General features: G+C 37.7%; 1 protein-coding gene across 1 annotated transcript in view; it reads right to left on the bottom strand.

Annotated features, from left to right (window-relative positions):
- col7a1l (collagen type VII alpha 1-like) overlaps window positions 1-17,094 on the bottom strand; it is a 51,578-nt gene that overhangs the window by 13,417 nt on the left and 21,067 nt on the right. Inside the window, exons 30-78 of the mRNA XM_037121217.1 lie at window positions 16,632-16,712; window positions 16,497-16,523; window positions 15,852-15,896; window positions 15,657-15,731; window positions 15,476-15,571; window positions 14,986-15,012; window positions 14,799-14,852; window positions 14,541-14,612; window positions 14,375-14,434; window positions 14,162-14,197; window positions 14,000-14,044; window positions 13,779-13,814; window positions 13,551-13,595; window positions 12,690-12,761; window positions 12,502-12,534; window positions 11,549-11,620; window positions 11,378-11,437; window positions 11,252-11,287; window positions 10,619-10,699; window positions 10,289-10,324; window positions 10,097-10,141; window positions 9,777-9,848; window positions 9,623-9,658; window positions 9,271-9,297; window positions 9,024-9,062; window positions 8,869-8,931; window positions 8,354-8,392; window positions 8,228-8,272; window positions 8,074-8,106; window positions 7,260-7,325; window positions 7,095-7,139; window positions 6,945-6,980; window positions 6,834-6,860; window positions 6,677-6,748; window positions 6,397-6,459; window positions 6,167-6,184; window positions 6,042-6,077; window positions 5,913-5,951; window positions 5,792-5,827; window positions 5,566-5,700; window positions 5,224-5,313; window positions 4,794-4,976; window positions 4,553-4,660; window positions 3,258-3,302; window positions 2,747-2,824; window positions 2,337-2,393; window positions 1,973-2,053; window positions 1,233-1,286; window positions 1,077-1,127 (exon numbers count right to left, since the gene is read on the bottom strand). Coding sequence (XP_036977112.1) covers window positions 1,077-1,127; window positions 1,233-1,286; window positions 1,973-2,053; window positions 2,337-2,393; window positions 2,747-2,824; window positions 3,258-3,302; window positions 4,553-4,660; window positions 4,794-4,976; window positions 5,224-5,313; window positions 5,566-5,700; window positions 5,792-5,827; window positions 5,913-5,951; window positions 6,042-6,077; window positions 6,167-6,184; window positions 6,397-6,459; window positions 6,677-6,748; window positions 6,834-6,860; window positions 6,945-6,980; window positions 7,095-7,139; window positions 7,260-7,325; window positions 8,074-8,106; window positions 8,228-8,272; window positions 8,354-8,392; window positions 8,869-8,931; window positions 9,024-9,062; window positions 9,271-9,297; window positions 9,623-9,658; window positions 9,777-9,848; window positions 10,097-10,141; window positions 10,289-10,324; window positions 10,619-10,699; window positions 11,252-11,287; window positions 11,378-11,437; window positions 11,549-11,620; window positions 12,502-12,534; window positions 12,690-12,761; window positions 13,551-13,595; window positions 13,779-13,814; window positions 14,000-14,044; window positions 14,162-14,197; window positions 14,375-14,434; window positions 14,541-14,612; window positions 14,799-14,852; window positions 14,986-15,012; window positions 15,476-15,571; window positions 15,657-15,731; window positions 15,852-15,896; window positions 16,497-16,523; window positions 16,632-16,712 — 2,808 coding nt within the window. The remainder of the gene's footprint in view (window positions 1-1,076; window positions 1,128-1,232; window positions 1,287-1,972; window positions 2,054-2,336; window positions 2,394-2,746; window positions 2,825-3,257; window positions 3,303-4,552; window positions 4,661-4,793; window positions 4,977-5,223; window positions 5,314-5,565; window positions 5,701-5,791; window positions 5,828-5,912; window positions 5,952-6,041; window positions 6,078-6,166; window positions 6,185-6,396; window positions 6,460-6,676; window positions 6,749-6,833; window positions 6,861-6,944; window positions 6,981-7,094; window positions 7,140-7,259; window positions 7,326-8,073; window positions 8,107-8,227; window positions 8,273-8,353; window positions 8,393-8,868; window positions 8,932-9,023; window positions 9,063-9,270; window positions 9,298-9,622; window positions 9,659-9,776; window positions 9,849-10,096; window positions 10,142-10,288; window positions 10,325-10,618; window positions 10,700-11,251; window positions 11,288-11,377; window positions 11,438-11,548; window positions 11,621-12,501; window positions 12,535-12,689; window positions 12,762-13,550; window positions 13,596-13,778; window positions 13,815-13,999; window positions 14,045-14,161; window positions 14,198-14,374; window positions 14,435-14,540; window positions 14,613-14,798; window positions 14,853-14,985; window positions 15,013-15,475; window positions 15,572-15,656; window positions 15,732-15,851; window positions 15,897-16,496; window positions 16,524-16,631; window positions 16,713-17,094) is intronic.

Genomic DNA, 17,094 nt, shown 5'->3' with positions numbered 1-17,094 from the left:
AGAAGTATTTAAATGTTTTTTTTACTGAAGGATACATGCACAGAGAGGTTAAACACGGACAAAACACAGTAAAAACAGAGAAACATTTCACCAGTGAAAAAGGGTGTCTGACCTGGCTATAAAATTACTGACATCACCACTACATTTTGAATAATACCAGTGGTTTTCAAAGATGTTTGATGAGGCTAAAACACAAAATATTTTTCATGTTTCAATAAATAAAATTTCAGTACAACATGACAAAAAGAAATACGTTTTTTAATATTTTAATCGTTTGAGAGAACGAGTGTGATATTTATTTGTTACAATATTTGTCTTAATAAATAAATTATGAGTTGCAGACAAGGTGAGAAAATGTAAGACTATACTGGCATTTATAAGGAACAAAGTGAGGAATGAAAACAACCTGGACATCTGCCTTAGAGCGCTACATACTCTTTAAAAGATATGCACTTTGGTATGACCATAGGTTTGGATGAGTGACATCGTCTCTGTGTGGAAAGAAGTCCTCGCTCATGAAACGTTGCTCAGGTTCAGCGCTCCTCACCAGCAAAACAGTTTTCGCAGTTTATTCACACTCTCCACGTGCTTTCTTATGAATGCTTAACACTCTATAGTCAGAGTCTCTCGGGAATTAAGAGATGTCCTGTTTAAAAAAAAAAAAAAACGAGAGAGAGAAAGTATTAAAAGTCACTCTCTGGAAGTTTGTCTTTGTCAGTAAGTCATTCCGGAAGAGTCGAACGAGGCTACGGTGTTTGCTCATTCCCACTCAGACAAGCTTTGAAGAGATCACGCTAAAACCATGCGGTTCAAAAATGCTCTCTTGTCTCATGCTTTGGTCATGTTTTTGGTATTCACGTTAGAGTTGCACCTTTTTTGCACTGGTGAAAAGGAGGTAGAAGGAAGAAAAAAGGTCTTGAAAGGTGATGCCAAGTGCATATGACAGGGAACAGGAAGCACTTTTCCATCACTTTCCTTTGTTAAGTGAAAGATTTAAGTTAAGACAGATTTACATTCCAGGGCATGCAAAGAAAAAGAAAGAGCCTGCACGATTTAAATTAAAATCAAATCTCTACCGTGTCTCGTTCTTCTGTCGTGATGGGAGGTGAAGGCAGTGACTTTTCATCCTGGTCATAACAATAAAGGATAAAAAAGAGTGTGACGGTGAAAACACAACTTTGACAGTCAAATTTGAAGAAAAAAATTTAAAATCCATGTGTGTCACTCCATACCTCATCTATAGCATCAGTGGGTTGAGATAGTGGCTGTGTGGTTGCCAAGACAACCTGGGGATGAAATATCAAAAAGTAGGATTACTGAGACATCCAAAATACATTGTGCATATATGACTTCATCCCTATATCAACTATATGTGCAGAAATATCTGCAAAACTTCCATAATACAAAATAATTCAACTTGAATTTAATGGCTGATGTTGATCATTTCCAGAAAACAAACAATGGAAAATATCTTTTTTATGATGACACCGTAGATACACGGACAGTTCCAGGCATGGTAAAACATGCTCCTTTGCAATGGCAGGTACCATAGAAGCCTTTTTGAGTACTTTGCCTGGTGTTCATATGTCTGTCTGATGATACCATCACAACAGCACAAGATGCAGGCATGAAAGATTTGCAGTTGAGTTCAAGCTCAAATTTGGGTTTGATCATCATATTAGCACAGCAGATATATAATGTATGTGTCATGGTTTTGGGTTTTTGGTCAGTCACTTCCTGTTTTATTTTGTCGATTATATTCTTATTATGTGTTACTTTCCACCTGATGTGATCTAAGAGCAAAATGGTCTCCAGTTTGGAAAACGTTTTGTCCCTTTTCCTTTCTTTGTCTGACTGTTGTGCTCTGCACTGTCAGTAGCTGTACTGACGGGGGCTTTTCACCTGTGTTCTTGTTTCTTAGACTTCTCTTCAAAAGCAAAACAATTGTTGACAAACCAAATATGAATCATACATTGAGTGTAGTATCTGTTTCTCTGTCTGAGGAGGATGTTGGAGGATGACTGGAGGTTTCCAACTGGGCAGGATGTCCCTCCTATAAAGACAAAACCCGCATAAATATGTTATTATTCTCTAGGTACAGCAGTACAACACATTGACTGAGCTCAGCTGTCTTTGCTGCCTTTCTATTAGATCAGTCCTGCAACAATGAATGAGTTTTTTTTTTATTATTGGGGCTGCAGAATTGTTAATGCGCTGCTTTTTATCCACCGGGTGGAGGAATTCATCTGTTCGGCGGCATATGATTGAAAAACATGGAGCATTTTTATATTTTCCAGCTGAAGCAGATAACAGCATGCTGTTTGACGCAAATGTACCTGTCTGTTGTTTCTCCACTCCTGAGAACCCGAGGTGTTGTCCGCGTTAGGCTCTTCCTGTTCAGAAAAAAATTAAATCTCAGTGTCACTTTTAAACACCTACAGAGCAGTGGATGATGTGCAGAGCACACGCAGTGGGCTGCAATGACAAACTAATTTATTTTTAATAATTACTTCAGTTAGTGGGTGTGTCATTAATCAACTCTCTCCAGCATTTAGTGTGGGCAGAGATGAGACGTTGCCTTTAAAAAAAACAGGGGATTTGATAATGGTCTGACAGGTCTGTTAATAAGAAGACACCCACTATGACTACGTTCCAAAACTGTAACAACCCCACGTCATCAATCATCACTCTAAACTGAAGTTTCCCACAGTTCACAAATTAGTCATTCACTGCAGCAGTAGCCCACCTCGTATTCGTAGATGTATTCTTCGCTGTTATAAAACTCCTCTTCTTCCTCCACGTCTCGCTTGTCCTCTCCGCTTGTCTTTGGATAAAGGAGACGTGACAATAATTACAAGAAGATACTGTTAAACATCATAATTTATCATTCGTGTCAGTGGCTGGGAGCACAACAATGCCAAGCAGTTACGAAGCAACCCATTAATCAACAACCTGTTAGCAATATGATGAGAAGCACATCAAGACAACAGCATGCTTTAGTTTTACTGGCCACACCAAGTATACATCAACTGGTTAATTCTGTTTGTTATATCTAAAAAACGTGTTAGTTTTTTATGATTATTTTTATGTTGTTTTAGTATCAAAGCTGTTATTTCTACACAAATAATGTTATGTTAATGTCATCTTAGTGATAGTTAACACAAATATAAAGTTCGCAGCGTGAGATGGCTTTGTTAGTTTTATTTTCATTTAGTGAAGTTTTCAGGTTTAGTTCGACCCACTCCAAGGACATTTACCAGGCGTTGTCTCTGCCTCTTATGTCTTCCTTTATTTCCTTTGCCCTGGTGGTTAAGAAGGTCACAGTCGGAGAAAAAAAAAAGGTAAAGGTTTCTCATGCTTGATGATCAAGTGTGAAACTATGAGTGGATACTGCATGTTGAGGGAGATAATCAAGAGGGGAATAAGTAGTTAATGAAAATCAAAATTAATTTAATGAATACACAACTTTAAATTAAGGTGTTTAGAAGCCCTCAGTGTTAAAGTTATCAATTATTTGTATAAGAGCACACTGGCAGTTTTGCACGTTTCAGCCCATTTATGACAAATATGTTACATTATTGATGACCATGTTTGGAGTCATTTCATACATGGATTAGAATCTCTTTTTAGATTAAATTAGATCAATTGCCCTGCCTATTGGTGTCCTTCTTTCAAGGCAGTCACTCATTTTAGGTCAAGGCAGTTTTCATTCACAAACTTTAGCACACCTCTGGATCGACAGGTGCATAGGAAAAGACTGAGGGTCGAATAACAGCAAAAACAAAAAAAAAAAAACTCCCCCACACCGTCCTCTTAACTTTCAAACAGGACAATCTAACAACAATGTTTCTTCACTCAGATCCTCATCAGGTGATAAGAGTGACCTGATTAGAATAATAATCTTTAACAAGGTGTTGTTGTTACACTTTCCTGATTGTGAATAGGTCAGTGTATGGGAGCTCTTATTTTCTTTACCCATGGTCTTCTCCTATGCACTTGTCGATCCACAGGTATGCAGAAGTTTTGGTCTATGAATCAATAAGTAAGAAAAAAATGATTTGACTGATAAAGAATAAACTGAAACCCAAAAACTTGGCACTTGAGTATTGTTATTGTTGTTTTTGTAAAATGTTGCTGTGTTTTGTTTGAAACATTCACATTTCACACAGCATGTGCAGCATGTCCTTAAAAAACATTTTCAGCTTTCTCTTATTCCAATAAAGGCCCTGTTCCCTGTTCTGTTATATTATCACTGTACAATACTTTGATTAAAAAAACAATTCAATTTGATTTTCATATTGTAATTTCATTAACTGAACTCAGTGAATGCTTGGAAGGCGGGATGTTTGAGCTAAAACATGCAGTACCAGGATGCTCCTTCAATAGTATAAATTTAAGTTATCAAAGACAGTTAAGAAATATAATTGCAGTTGTTAAAAAAATCTCCAAGGAATATTTGTTGGTTGTTAATATAACATGATTGAAACAGTACTGTTTTTGATTAGTCAGGGGTAAAACAGGTCCTTGATTAAGATGTCCATGGTAACTTTACCTTCCCACGTTCCCTGTTCTTCTTCTTTTGTCCTGAGTTCTTCTTCAGAGAGTCCTCCTGTGTGAGGACAACAGTCTCCACCACAGTTTCCGGTAACTCTGAAACCGTCTGACATACACGTGTACATTTGTTTTGTTTTCCAATCACCAGAACATAATTACACTTTTCAAAACTTGGCTTCCAACCGCTTGTTGAAATTACACATTTAAAGTCGGCATACTTTACTGTAAAATGTCCTTACCTCCTGCGTCGTGGTATAATTGAACGTAGAGTTGACTTCTGTCATATTAATTCTGAGAGAAGATGCTCCATCTTTGTCCCCATTCACTACCACCTTCCCTCTGGATCCCTTTACCTTCCTCTCTCTGTTCATTGTGGTAACGTTCCATAACGTAGGACCCTCTGCAGTTTCATTCAAAGGGTCCTTTAAATAAAAATATAGAATTAGTGCAAGTGAGAAAATATTTACTCAGCTTTAGACCAATAGCATATCAAAAACAATACACAGTACAAAAGTGTTTATGACATCTGATGATAACAGGTGATATTATGGAGCACTACTATTTGGTAATTAGAGTACAGATTGTTTGACCCTGAGTGGATTTGTCTTTAAAAAATCCCAATCTACAAGTTCTCTTATGACTCTTAATAGTTTTTTTTAGGTGACTTACAACTGACAGAGACTCTGGAAGCTGTACCTCTATATCAGGGTCCTCATTGGCATCCGACTGCTGTCTAGAGAGGTCAAAGTTCACTGAACTCTGTGAAGACAAATAGAAAATGAGCATCGTTTTGTGCCTAATTCCATTTGTTTGGGAAATGGAATTGGGACAGGAGTTAGTGACTCATGACTGAAATGGTTGTTTGAAAAAGAGACCATGAAATTGATTACTGAAAGTTATGAGTACTGAAAGAACTGACATAATCTTACATGTACTTGCATAGAGTATATGGCCTCTGCAATCACTTTTTTACATAACAACTCACACACTGCTGCCCTAGGGTTTACGTACTGTGTACTCAGTGATGACGTTAGAGGTATGACTGTCTTTCTTTTCATTTGTTTTCTTGGAGATGTCAAGCACATGAAGCAGCTCCTCTAGTCCCTCCTGCAGCAGCCTGTCAATCAGAGCCTTCAGCAACGGCAGCTGAGAAAAAGATTTGAGTGAGAAAGTCAAACTGGGATACTATTACAAATTCTATCAACCTGAAAATTCATATGTCATGCTGAGAGCTCACCCTTATGCCATAGGCTTCAAACATCACTTCAATGTCCTAAAGTAGAGAAAAAAACATAATGATCAATGTGGAAAATAAGAAAATGCATCCCAAAGGAGAAATTACTTAATCCTTTAGTCACCTTCATCTCAATAGACCTTCCAGGAGCTCCAGCATCACCCTGAAGGAACATTAAATAAATGCATTCAAGAAAATATAATTTACATTTCCATATTCATCCATTTTTTGAAGGACAACACTGAATCACTACCTTGTCTCCTCTCAAGCCTGTTTCTCCTCTATCCCCCTGCAAAGAAGGACAAATGAGCTGCAGAGCTAATATTTCTGTCTTTCTTTTACGAACAAGTTTAGGAATAAACTCCATTACCATCTTACCTTCATTCCTGGTGAACCCTAAACACACAAAAACAGAGGAGCAAGACATTGGAACATGCATCTACAATGCATGACATCAAGCTTGCCAACCCACAATAAATGCACTACAGTCATCGCTGCATTATGACTGGGATGTCAAGCAGGCCAAACAAGAATTAAGCCATGCAACAGCTGAAATAATGTGCTGTTATTCATGATACATGACATCTGTGTCTAAGCATTATACTCACAGTAGCTCCTGGAGGACCCATTGGGATTGGAAATGCTTGCCGGATTTCATCAATGGTGGCGCCCTGAGGAAAAAAAAGTGATCAATTGAAGCTGCCAGGCAGGTTTAGGTGGATCTGCTTAATGTTTTTCTGAATCATTAACAACAAGAAATGAGCCAAGGTGATAATGATTGTGGGTACAATCCCAAATTAACTCTTCAATCTACTGTTATGCTTTGGTAAGAGATGGCAAATAAGAAATATGCTTTCTTGCACCAACAATGCAGGTAATTATTCTTACCTCTGGAGTGACAAGCACCTGCATACCAGGTGAACCTGGAGGTCCCGGTTCCCCCTTACTGCCGTCTTTACCCTGTGAAGGAAGAAAGATGCTCTAAAGGTGCAGTCTTAGTTTTCTCACACAGATAACTTTATTTTTGAATCAACACACCACTCACATTGGCACCTGGATCGCCCTTGTCCCCCTGAAAAGAGAGGCACATTGAAACATTATATAATATTTATAAAAGAGATAAATGGTTTTGTTGTTAGCAATACATTTGTACAACCTTTTCACCGATGTCTCCCTTTGGTCCACTTTCTCCCTGAAAGAAAGAATAATACATTTTCAACTTTAACATGTTTTTTTTGGTTCGTTATAATGTAAAAAATAGCAGAAACATTAAGGATAAAAGTAAAATAGGTGAAATGTTCCTCACATCTTTCGCTGGCAGGCCTCTCTTCCCATCAATGCCAGGTCTCCCCTGTAAAGCAGAGGAAATAAAACACAACATATTTTGCTACATAGGCTTGAACGTAGACCCCAGTAAGGACTGTGACCATCAGAAATGTTTGAAGGATGGACAGGCAACGTGATTACTCACTGGAGTTCCCGGTAAACCAGGCATTCCAGCAATCCCGACCCGGCCTTGGTCTCCTTTATCTCCCTTCTGCTCACATACAAAAACAGTATGAAGCATAAGAACAGTGTTTGTCTAAAACAGTAACTTAGTGAAACATTACTAAAAGTTTGGTATTCTTTTTCATTGATTTCTGTGATTTTATTATCTAATACAACTAATTACTGGCAATGGACAATATATGTAATATTTCAACAGTTCTGCTTTCAAATGTATTGTAAACAAGACACTGTACTTATTCCTAACCAGTGTTGCCAGATTGGGCAGTTTTCCACACAGCTGGGCTACTTTTTACGTAAGTGGGCGGTAAAAAATAGTTTTGGATGGCCTACTTTTTGTACTATTTTTTCCTACCAATAAAAAGTAAGGCTGTATTCTCTGATGGCAGAGAAATTAGAAGAACCAGGTTACTTTAAAGAACTGGTCTTTTCATCATTAGTAAACTGGATACTCTTGCATCTGATTGTTTCTGTGTCGTGATTTGTGTGTTCCAGTCTGTCTGACATCATCACATAATGAGTCTTTTGATTCAGCCATATCAACAGAGTCACAAGCTCAGACAACTGCTTAATGAGATCAGAGGTGTACAATATGTGTGTCATTGAAGTGAACTGAAGTGAGGCAAATTATTTCTCCAGTTTCCACTCATTTGGTGGATTATCAACAGCTCCCGGGTTTTGTTGTCTAATGGCTACCCACACACCTGTCTGAACAAATATTGTTTTTCTGATATTTGAGCAAATGTAATGATGCATGAGCAAAATATTGGTGCACTTACCAGACCAGGCTCTCCTTTTTGTCCCTGGTCACCCTGCAGTTATTATAAAAAATCTTGTAAGTTCACACAGCAAACATGTGATGCACAATGCAATTCACATGGGCATAAAAACACTTATACTAATAGTACAACTGTGTGCATGAGTTTGAATAACCTTTGACCCTGGTTTCCCTGGTAAACCATCAAGACCCGAACCGCCCTGCAAAACAAAAGGTCTCATATCTTAAAACATATAAACAGGACCATGATAATAGTTATGTAAAATGATGTAGACATGTACCAGAGATGATCCTGGTAATCCAGGTTTCCCTTCTGGACCCTGTGGAGAGACACATATTCAAAATGTTGAGAGAATTCAAGAAATTTAAGTAAACTTAATTATTATAGTCTCCTACAAAAGGTGTGAACTCTGCAATCAGATGTGAATTCTGTAAAAGATTAGAAACATACCAACTACAAAACAACTACAACTTAGAAAGTAATTAAATTAGGGCTAACTTTTGTCAACTAATCACTGTTTTGATCAATTAATCAACATTCTATATTCTCTATTCAAAGATCGATCATTTAAGTGCTGAACTTAAGGTAATGTCAACAGTCCAAATCCCAGAGATATTCAATTTTTTTGTAGAAAACAAAGAAAACCAGAAAATTGTCACAGTTGAAAAGCTGGAGTGAAAAACTGCATAAATGGTACAAATAATTTTCCATCAATCAATTAATGGTATATTTGATACATTGTTGGTTTTGAGAAATTTCAGTGGTAGATATGATCAACATGTAAAGCACACTCACTCTTGGTCCAGGCAGACCTGTTTCTCCTGTCAAACCAGGCTGACCAGGCTCTCCTGGTTCTCCCTGAAGGAAAGGAAAGGTGAAGAGAAAACTTTAAATCCACAAAACAACATTTCAATGAAATGAAACATGTTGCATGCTATTTTTTAAATTACCTTTATCACTCTTGTCAGAACATTATTGTCTGCAACAATCTGATGGAACAAAATGAGAAATCAAACGTTAACTCGTTATTGACACGAGTTCCTTTGACTCAGAACAGACATTCTTTTTCCAAAGGTCTTATGGGAGAGTGGGTTTTTTCCCCTTTGTTCTTAATGAAATTTGTTACAACGAATGCCCATGTCAAACATGGCTGAACTGATGAGAAGCTGTCAGAAATGATAACAGAGGTTTGTTTACTTGCGCTCCCGGAGGTCCAGGTTTTCCCTTTGTGACAACAGCAGCGTGATCAAAAGAAGAGCACCAGAAAACACAGTTAAAATCTGAAACTACGAACTGTTAAACACAATCCATGTCTGCTGCCCAAAGGAAAAATAGTAGGTGCAATGAAGTGTGGAACACACAAAAAGCCAAACTTAATTACTGAACATATCAAAATAGAAATCACGAAGTCACAGGACAAAAGCAGTTTGTGATAATATGACATGGTGAGTGGCAGAGAAGAATGATCGGAAAGTGTCAACCAGGAGAAATAATAATCTTGCTCATCAATGAGAGCGAGAGAGAGAGATGGTGGTGAATACAAACGTACCGGATCGCCTTTGTCGCCTTTCTTTCCATCAGTGCCCTTCACAAAAAAGAAAAATCACATGTTGCAGTTAAGGCTCAGTTATTACCTTCACTAAACAAAATAACGGTCTACTTCTTTCAAAGTGTACTCTTTTAATGAAATTCAAAAAACTTACTAGTGGGCCAGGCTTTCCAGGATCTCCTTTCTCTCCTGGATCCCCTGGTCGCCCTGGTAATCCCAGTGGACCCTGATCAATATTAACAAAGTTATTAGGAAGAGGTATCGTCTTGCACTACTAGCTAGATCCACAGCCTTACAGATTAAATGCGAAAAAATTAATTTGCAAGTTTATATGTATATTATATACATATTTTACTATTGATTATATAGCAAGACCTCAGCATTGTGTATTGTTTTTTTTCCATGTTCCTTGGTGAAGAAATGACAATAAAACAAGTCTGAGTCTGAGTCTGATATCTATATTAAAATAAATACCCTAATTCCCCTATCACCAGGCTCTCCAGGGGTCCCTTGTTCACCCTGTGGAAGACAAAATGTTATAACTCAAAGTTAGTGTATGATTGTGTTGATTATAAATGTAAGTGTACCTGTGATTATAAATCATTAATGAACTAGCTAACCTCCAAAAACAACATCGCCAACCAACATAACAAACGTGGACCGTACCTTATGTCCTTGGTCTCCTTTAGTTCCAGGCACTCCCTACACACAAAGCCTAAAGTCACTCTAAATATTACAATAACAATACTGTGCAAACATACAGTAAATATCTGAGATAAAGGGACAAAGTGAACTTTATGTTCCTGAGCTCCAGTTAAAACGTCTTAACAACTGTAAACACATGTACATTTATGATATTCTACTTCTGTTTTATGTTTGAATTTAGCTTGAGCTTTGTCCTGATGTAACTCTTTCTAATGAAAATATGTTTGGATTGTGCTGAATTGTAAGAAAAACTTGTATCAATGCTGTAACAGTCATTTAGGATTTACTTACATCTTTACCTCTTAATCCTGGATTTCCAGGATTGCCGGGTAAGCCAAGACCCCCTTTGTCACCTTTAGAGCCATCCTGCCCCTGGACAAACACATGACCTCTGTTTAAGTAAGTTTGAGGGGAAACTTGTAGTTGACTTTTACCAAAGTACACAAAATCCTTTACATAATAAAGGCAACATCAAATGTCCCATATTATGCTCACTTTCAGGTACATATATCTATTTTAGATGTATATTTTAGCCCCTGCCTCTTTAAGGCCTCCCTCCTAAAAAAAAGCCTTGTCTGCTCTGATTGGCCAGCTCTCACAGGACTGAGCAGGCACCGCCCACAGTGTTTCTATATAAGCTCTCCTGGTGTTTTTGTGGATCTGGTGGTTCTTATGGAAGTCCTGATTTCTTGTTTTTAAAGCACAGTTTCTTAATACTGTGCTTTAGGCAATTTGTTACTTTTACAGTATTTATATAGCACTAAATCCTGCTGTATAATGACACTAGGCATGTAAACCTCACTTTCTACAATACCAGACACTTTAAACTTTTTTAGGCACCTGTTGGATTTAATCATTTGATCATATGTTTGCATAAAATATAGATTACAGCAATGTCAAGTAAAACAGTCAGTTTTTACTTACTTTTGGTCCTGGTTTTCCAGACAAACCCACATTTCCCTGTGAATGATAAAAAGGATGAAAGATAATTAATAAAGAAATCAAATGTTATATCAGACAACAAGTTTTCAGTGTTAAATGGTGCCTCACCCGCTCGCCATTTTCACCCTTAGGTCCCCGCTGTCCTGGTATCCCAAAACCAGGACTACCCTGCATACATCAAAACAAACCATATTCAGTTAGTCAGTAATTATACACTGAAAGATATTCACTCTGAAATGACAAATGTAAGCATGATGTACAGTATTTCTCATTATCAACCTTATCTCCTTTGTCTCCTTGTTCCCCTTTTATTCCCTGGGGTCCTGTAGGGCCGACTGGACCAACGTCCCCCTGACAGACAGGAAACATTTAGTTACGTGTGCACATAAATCCAAGTGATGCCAATCACTGGGCCCAATTATCTCAATAGTTTTTAAAACAAAACTCTTCACTTTAAATGGTACCCTGTGGACTGAGATTAAAGAGGTCCCATTCAGTGGCGCATTTGGTCCCACTGCTAAAAGCTAATGAGAGAAAATCTTAATTGTGTTTGAAAAGCAGACCCAAGGGACTGAGTCTGAGTTCGCAAGAATACCCCAAACAATTAATTAGCTATGTCTCGACAGAATAAAAAAATTAAGAAAATCACCTCCCTCTGGCTGGCTGACTTACTTTAAACCAGTTAAGGTAAGTAAAATCAAACAGCGTGGAGTTTAACTCTTTGGACTAATTGGGAAAACCTAACCCAGGCAGGGAGTACGACTTTCCTCCTCTTAGACAATTTCCCAAGCTCCAAATCTGTAATCAAGCAGCTCTGTGATGAAGACCATTGCAGACTTAAGTTTTAATTATATATATTTCTTGTAGGCACAGCTTTTCCGGAGGCATGAGCAATCTTTTTGGCTGGAACAGACGTCACTTGAGGGGTATAATTATATATTTTGAATCATCATTCTAAATGGCCAGGTTGCACAGAGCCTGCAAGAATCAGCTGAACAATTTTAGGAACACAGAGAACTAAATGCAATTGAAAATAATCAGATGAAACAAACATGTAATGAATTTTAAATGTAGTTAGCACCTAAATTATATCTGGCCAACTGTTACAGACCTGGGATTTGTTTTTATGATAGTGGTGTTACACTCAGAAACTGTGGGGGGCGCCAAAACAATCACAATGCCAAATTGTACATAATGTATCTTTGAAAAAAAAGCAGCATTTGGTTACTTACCCTTGTACCCTTTTTTCCAGTTGGGCCAATTATCTGTAGTGGTGAGAAAAAGAAGAGTTATGTCTCATGTCTTTATTGATTTTGACCATAATAGATCATTTTCTTAAAATGGGTTGGTTGCATTGGATTTTGTATGTGAGCTTTTCAATCACTATGCAAAAGTTTAAATGAGTGAAATGTTTTCTTACACCCTTGGCAGGATCTCCAGGGGCTCCTCTCTGACCTTCATCTCCTTTTAACCCCAAGGGCCCCGTCAGTCCCTGGAAGAATCAAGATTAATAAAATATTCTGTTGTGATTGATCATTACCTCCAAGCCTCTCTGCCAAGAGGCATATTCTATCTCTATTGTGTTATTTCCCAACATACCTCATGCTGTCATGAATTCTTAAAAACCATAAACAAAATCTAACACTCACTTTATTAGCTGTTATGTTCAGAACTAAACTTTCTTAATTGAAGAATGCAAACTGTATCACAAAAGACAGGAAGATGTTCCTCATGACAGCATTTTTTTGTGATAGTCTCTTCCAAAGCAGTATGCTGCCTCAAATTAAAAACCATTGATGCAGGACAAAATGGTCCATTTGCTAAAGATACCCACTGAGGTTTGACAATTTGGCTCATGATTGTATGTAATCAGAACAATCTGTGATCGAGCCTCATCATGAGAACCCAGAACAAAAGCAGCTTCCTCGTTTACTCGTTATCAATCATAATGTCTGTTTAGAGACATTAGAAAACACTTTCCAGCAAGTTTTCAGAGTTGGCCCCAATAAATATATTGTGTCTGCCTCAGGCTTCCATTGTAATCAAAAATGAATTAGAAAGTGGATTTTAATATGCTCAGGTGAGTAAGTAGAAGCAATTATGATGATGTGGGTTTAGTGGGAAGTTATGGTGTGTTCGAGTGTGCTGGAAGTATACAAGAATATATGTGAAGGAACACTTTGTCCCAGCACTTTGAAATGTCAACCTGAAGTGGCTAAAATGTGCATAGATGTGTATTGTCAACTTAGGACACATCCTGTAAGATGTAATCCTCACTCACTATCGGTCCTTGTGGTCCCATCGGTCCTGTCTCTCCTTGTTCTCCCTAAAAAAGGCAAAAAATATGCAATTCAGCACTTAAAACATCCATATGCAAGCACACACCCACATACACACACCTTTACTCTGGTGTGACCCCTGACTGAAGTTGATTAAAAAGATAAAGTGAAATAATCAATTTAAGAGCCAATATTTAGAGCCAAACGAAAAGAGAGTGGGAAGAACTCACCCTGTCTCCTTGATCCCCTTTGAGTCCTTTCTTCCCCTGCAGGTAAAAATAAACCACTGGCTCTGAATCCGTTCAATGCTGATTCTAACACAATATCCAACCTTAGTTAAAAAGGTTTGATTCATAACTCATCGAACTAAGACTGGAGTAATTCAAACATGTTCAAGGGTAAAATATGCAGGATATCATCATGAGCGACTGAAGAGGAGATGAGTGCGCACCCGAGGTCCAATGATTCCTTGGATGCCCTGTTCTCCAACACCACCCTAAAAAAAAATAGATAGATTACACGGCAAATGTTATTCTACAAGCAGGATTTTGACCAAAAAAAATTCAAGTAAAGAGACTATGATAGGATCAAAGGTGTTTTTCATGTTTCCTACCTTTGGGCCAATTGGTCCTGTGAAGCCAGTATTTCCCTGCAAAACAAGAGTTCAAACACTGAAACAAAACTTGAAACAAACACTGAAACAAAACTTTGACTTGTTATATCAGACTATGATTGAACAAGGTACATTCCACTCAAAATTCAATGATAATATTCTATATCTATATGGTATCTAATCTTTCTTTTTAACTCAATTTCTACACCATACCTTCTCTCCTGGCTCTCCACGAGGACCCTGAATACCTTGTATACCAATTCCTTCTTCACCCTGCAGAGAATGAAAATCAATCAGGCCACTAAGTCTTACAGTCATACATTTTTCATAGACTGACAAAGTGTAGAAGATCTAATATTTTGATTTATAGTGCTTTTACCTTCTCTCCTTTCTGACCTGGTAAACCTGGAATGCCATCAATGCCAATGGGACCGGGCAAACCTGCAATACCCTACAGTTGTTTGCATACATGTGCATGTATATCAGAGTTTGTATGTGACAGACAGCAGAAAGAAAGAAGAAAAAAACACACTTATTACGCAAATTTATTTTTCAAAAGGCACTTCAGAATAATCTTTATATTTGTCTTGTGCAATTTCTTTTGCCACTTTTATAATTTTATCAACTGCGTGCTTACATCTCTTCCTGACTCTCCTTTGTCTCCTTTCACACCCGGCTTCCCACGTAAACCCTTTCAAACATAATGAAAGCGTTATCAGATAAAAAATAGGCGTAATATGCAAGTAGACAAGATTTATGATGCATGATATTCATGCAATTCAAAAAAGACTAATAAAAGAATGCAAAACAGCCCTCATTCTTACTTTTTCTCCAGGTTCCCCAGGATCTCCCTACAAAGTGCAGTCAAAACATGTTTAATAATTGTGACACGTCATGTGTGTCTGTAGGTTGTACTGGCATTACATCATATAACATGATGCCATGATACCTGTACCATTAAACAAATCATCATTAAAACAACAGGGGTTAAGGCCTAAAAAATTCTGATTACATTAAACCCACCAGGGTTCCCTCATCTTGTTAAACATTTAATTCAAGGACTTTTCAAGTCTTTCCATGACAAATTTCCAATTGAGATGTGGCTAAATGCTTTTACAATGAGAATTTTATAACGAGAACCAGCAGGTTAGGTCAAAAATATTATTATGTATAATTTCTATTGTTGCATAAAATACATATGTTCAAGTAAAAAAAAATGAGGCATTGATTTTTCCCAGCAATTCAGAAACTTTCAAACATATTACAAACAGAAAACATCATTATGCTGTGTCAGTGTCCACTGATCCATACTACCTTGACAGATATTCCTGGTGACCCGGTTGGTCCTGGTTGGCCAGGTATGCCCGGAGATCCATTGACACCTGGGACACCAGGAGGTCCTTGAGGCCCCTGTAACATGCAGCAAGTTATATTTAAGTTGTCCTGAATTTCACATTTCACAAAAAAAAAAAAAAAATTGTTTTTGAAGACTCACTGAAGATCCTGGCTCTCCTTTTCGTCCGGGAACGTAATTTGCATCCGCGCCAGCTATTACATATCCAGGCTCTCCCTATGCGGAGCGATACAAGAAAAAATCTTTGCCAAAAGTAAATTCAGCAGAAACCTTGTCATGAGCTCAATAAATCAGAGAAAGCAATCAGTCTAAATTAAATGCACATGTTTGACTCACTCTCTCTCCTCTCTGTCCCTTTGGACCAGTGAGTCCAGGTAAACCCTGCCAAAGAAAGGAAAGATGAAGAGAGATTATTTCACAAATAAATAACAACTATAGTGAACAATTTCTTACTTGGATAGATATGTAGAACACGTAGAAAATTAAAAAGTTTAATGGTGACGCACTGTAGTTATCTCTGGGTTTAAGATGCTAACTACATAGAGTAATTCTGTTTGAGGCTTTAATGCTTTATAATCTATACAGCATTAAATGTTCTATATCCGCAGACCTTCCCCCCTCACTTTTTTGTCCTCTCAACTGTCTGCAATCAAAAAAATTATGTTTTCCCTATTCTTTTATTACTGTAGCTACTGTTAGCTCAGTTAGCCATGCAGCTGGTTGTAGAGTTTGTGTTCAAGCCACAAGCACAGGATCTTTTGACAACTGGGACACAGAGGTTTTCAGGCCCAAGGCTCGCTGGTTAACATGCTAACATCAGTAGATATGTTTACAACACAATACATAGACACAATACATGGTAGCAGCAACAAAGATGTCAGACAGGATATCATTTATACACATTTATATGATCTGAGTTTTAGACAGTTTGCCCAAAATAACAATAATGTTTTTGTTTCATATTTGTCATTTAAATCTTACCATATCACCTGGAATGCCTGGAGGGCCCTGAAAACAAACAAACAAACAAACAAATGGGATTTTCAGAGTCAGACGTAAATGAAATATACTTAAACCAAGTCAGTGTGAGGTCTTATGTTTTCTCAATTTAGTTACCCGTTGGCCGGCAGAACCTGGGGGTCCACTTCTCCCCGGTCGTCCCGGCAACCCAGGCACACCATCTGTTCCAGGAGGCCCCTGCCATATTAAAACATTATGGTCTGGGCTGGAAAATGAAACAATAGACATACACAGCAGAGCCGAACTCGCCCTGACAGTCACTTCAGTGTTATGAGATTGAATAGAGTACAAACGAAAAAGTAATAACAAAAAAAATTGATACACTAGGTCTATGAGGACAGAGCAGTTGTGTTAGCATTTACTGCAACTGAGTCAAGGAAAAATGAAAAGTAAACAAACTGTGGATCAATTTAACCAGTCCGTACAGATTTCCAACTGATGACGTATGTTCACCAACACAGCACAGATTTTGCAGATACATCAATATTCAACACAGGGTGGAGAGGGTGTGTTTAAAAATGATAAAGATGATGAAGCCTTCACTTTATATATAATTTCC

The sequence above is a fragment of the Acanthopagrus latus genome, chromosome 14 (assembly GCF_904848185.1).
Source record: "Acanthopagrus latus isolate v.2019 chromosome 14, fAcaLat1.1, whole genome shotgun sequence".
NCBI lineage: Eukaryota > Metazoa > Chordata > Actinopteri > Spariformes > Sparidae > Acanthopagrus > Acanthopagrus latus.
Note: the sequence above shows the minus strand (reverse complement) of the source record. Positions and strands in the feature narration are given on the sequence as shown.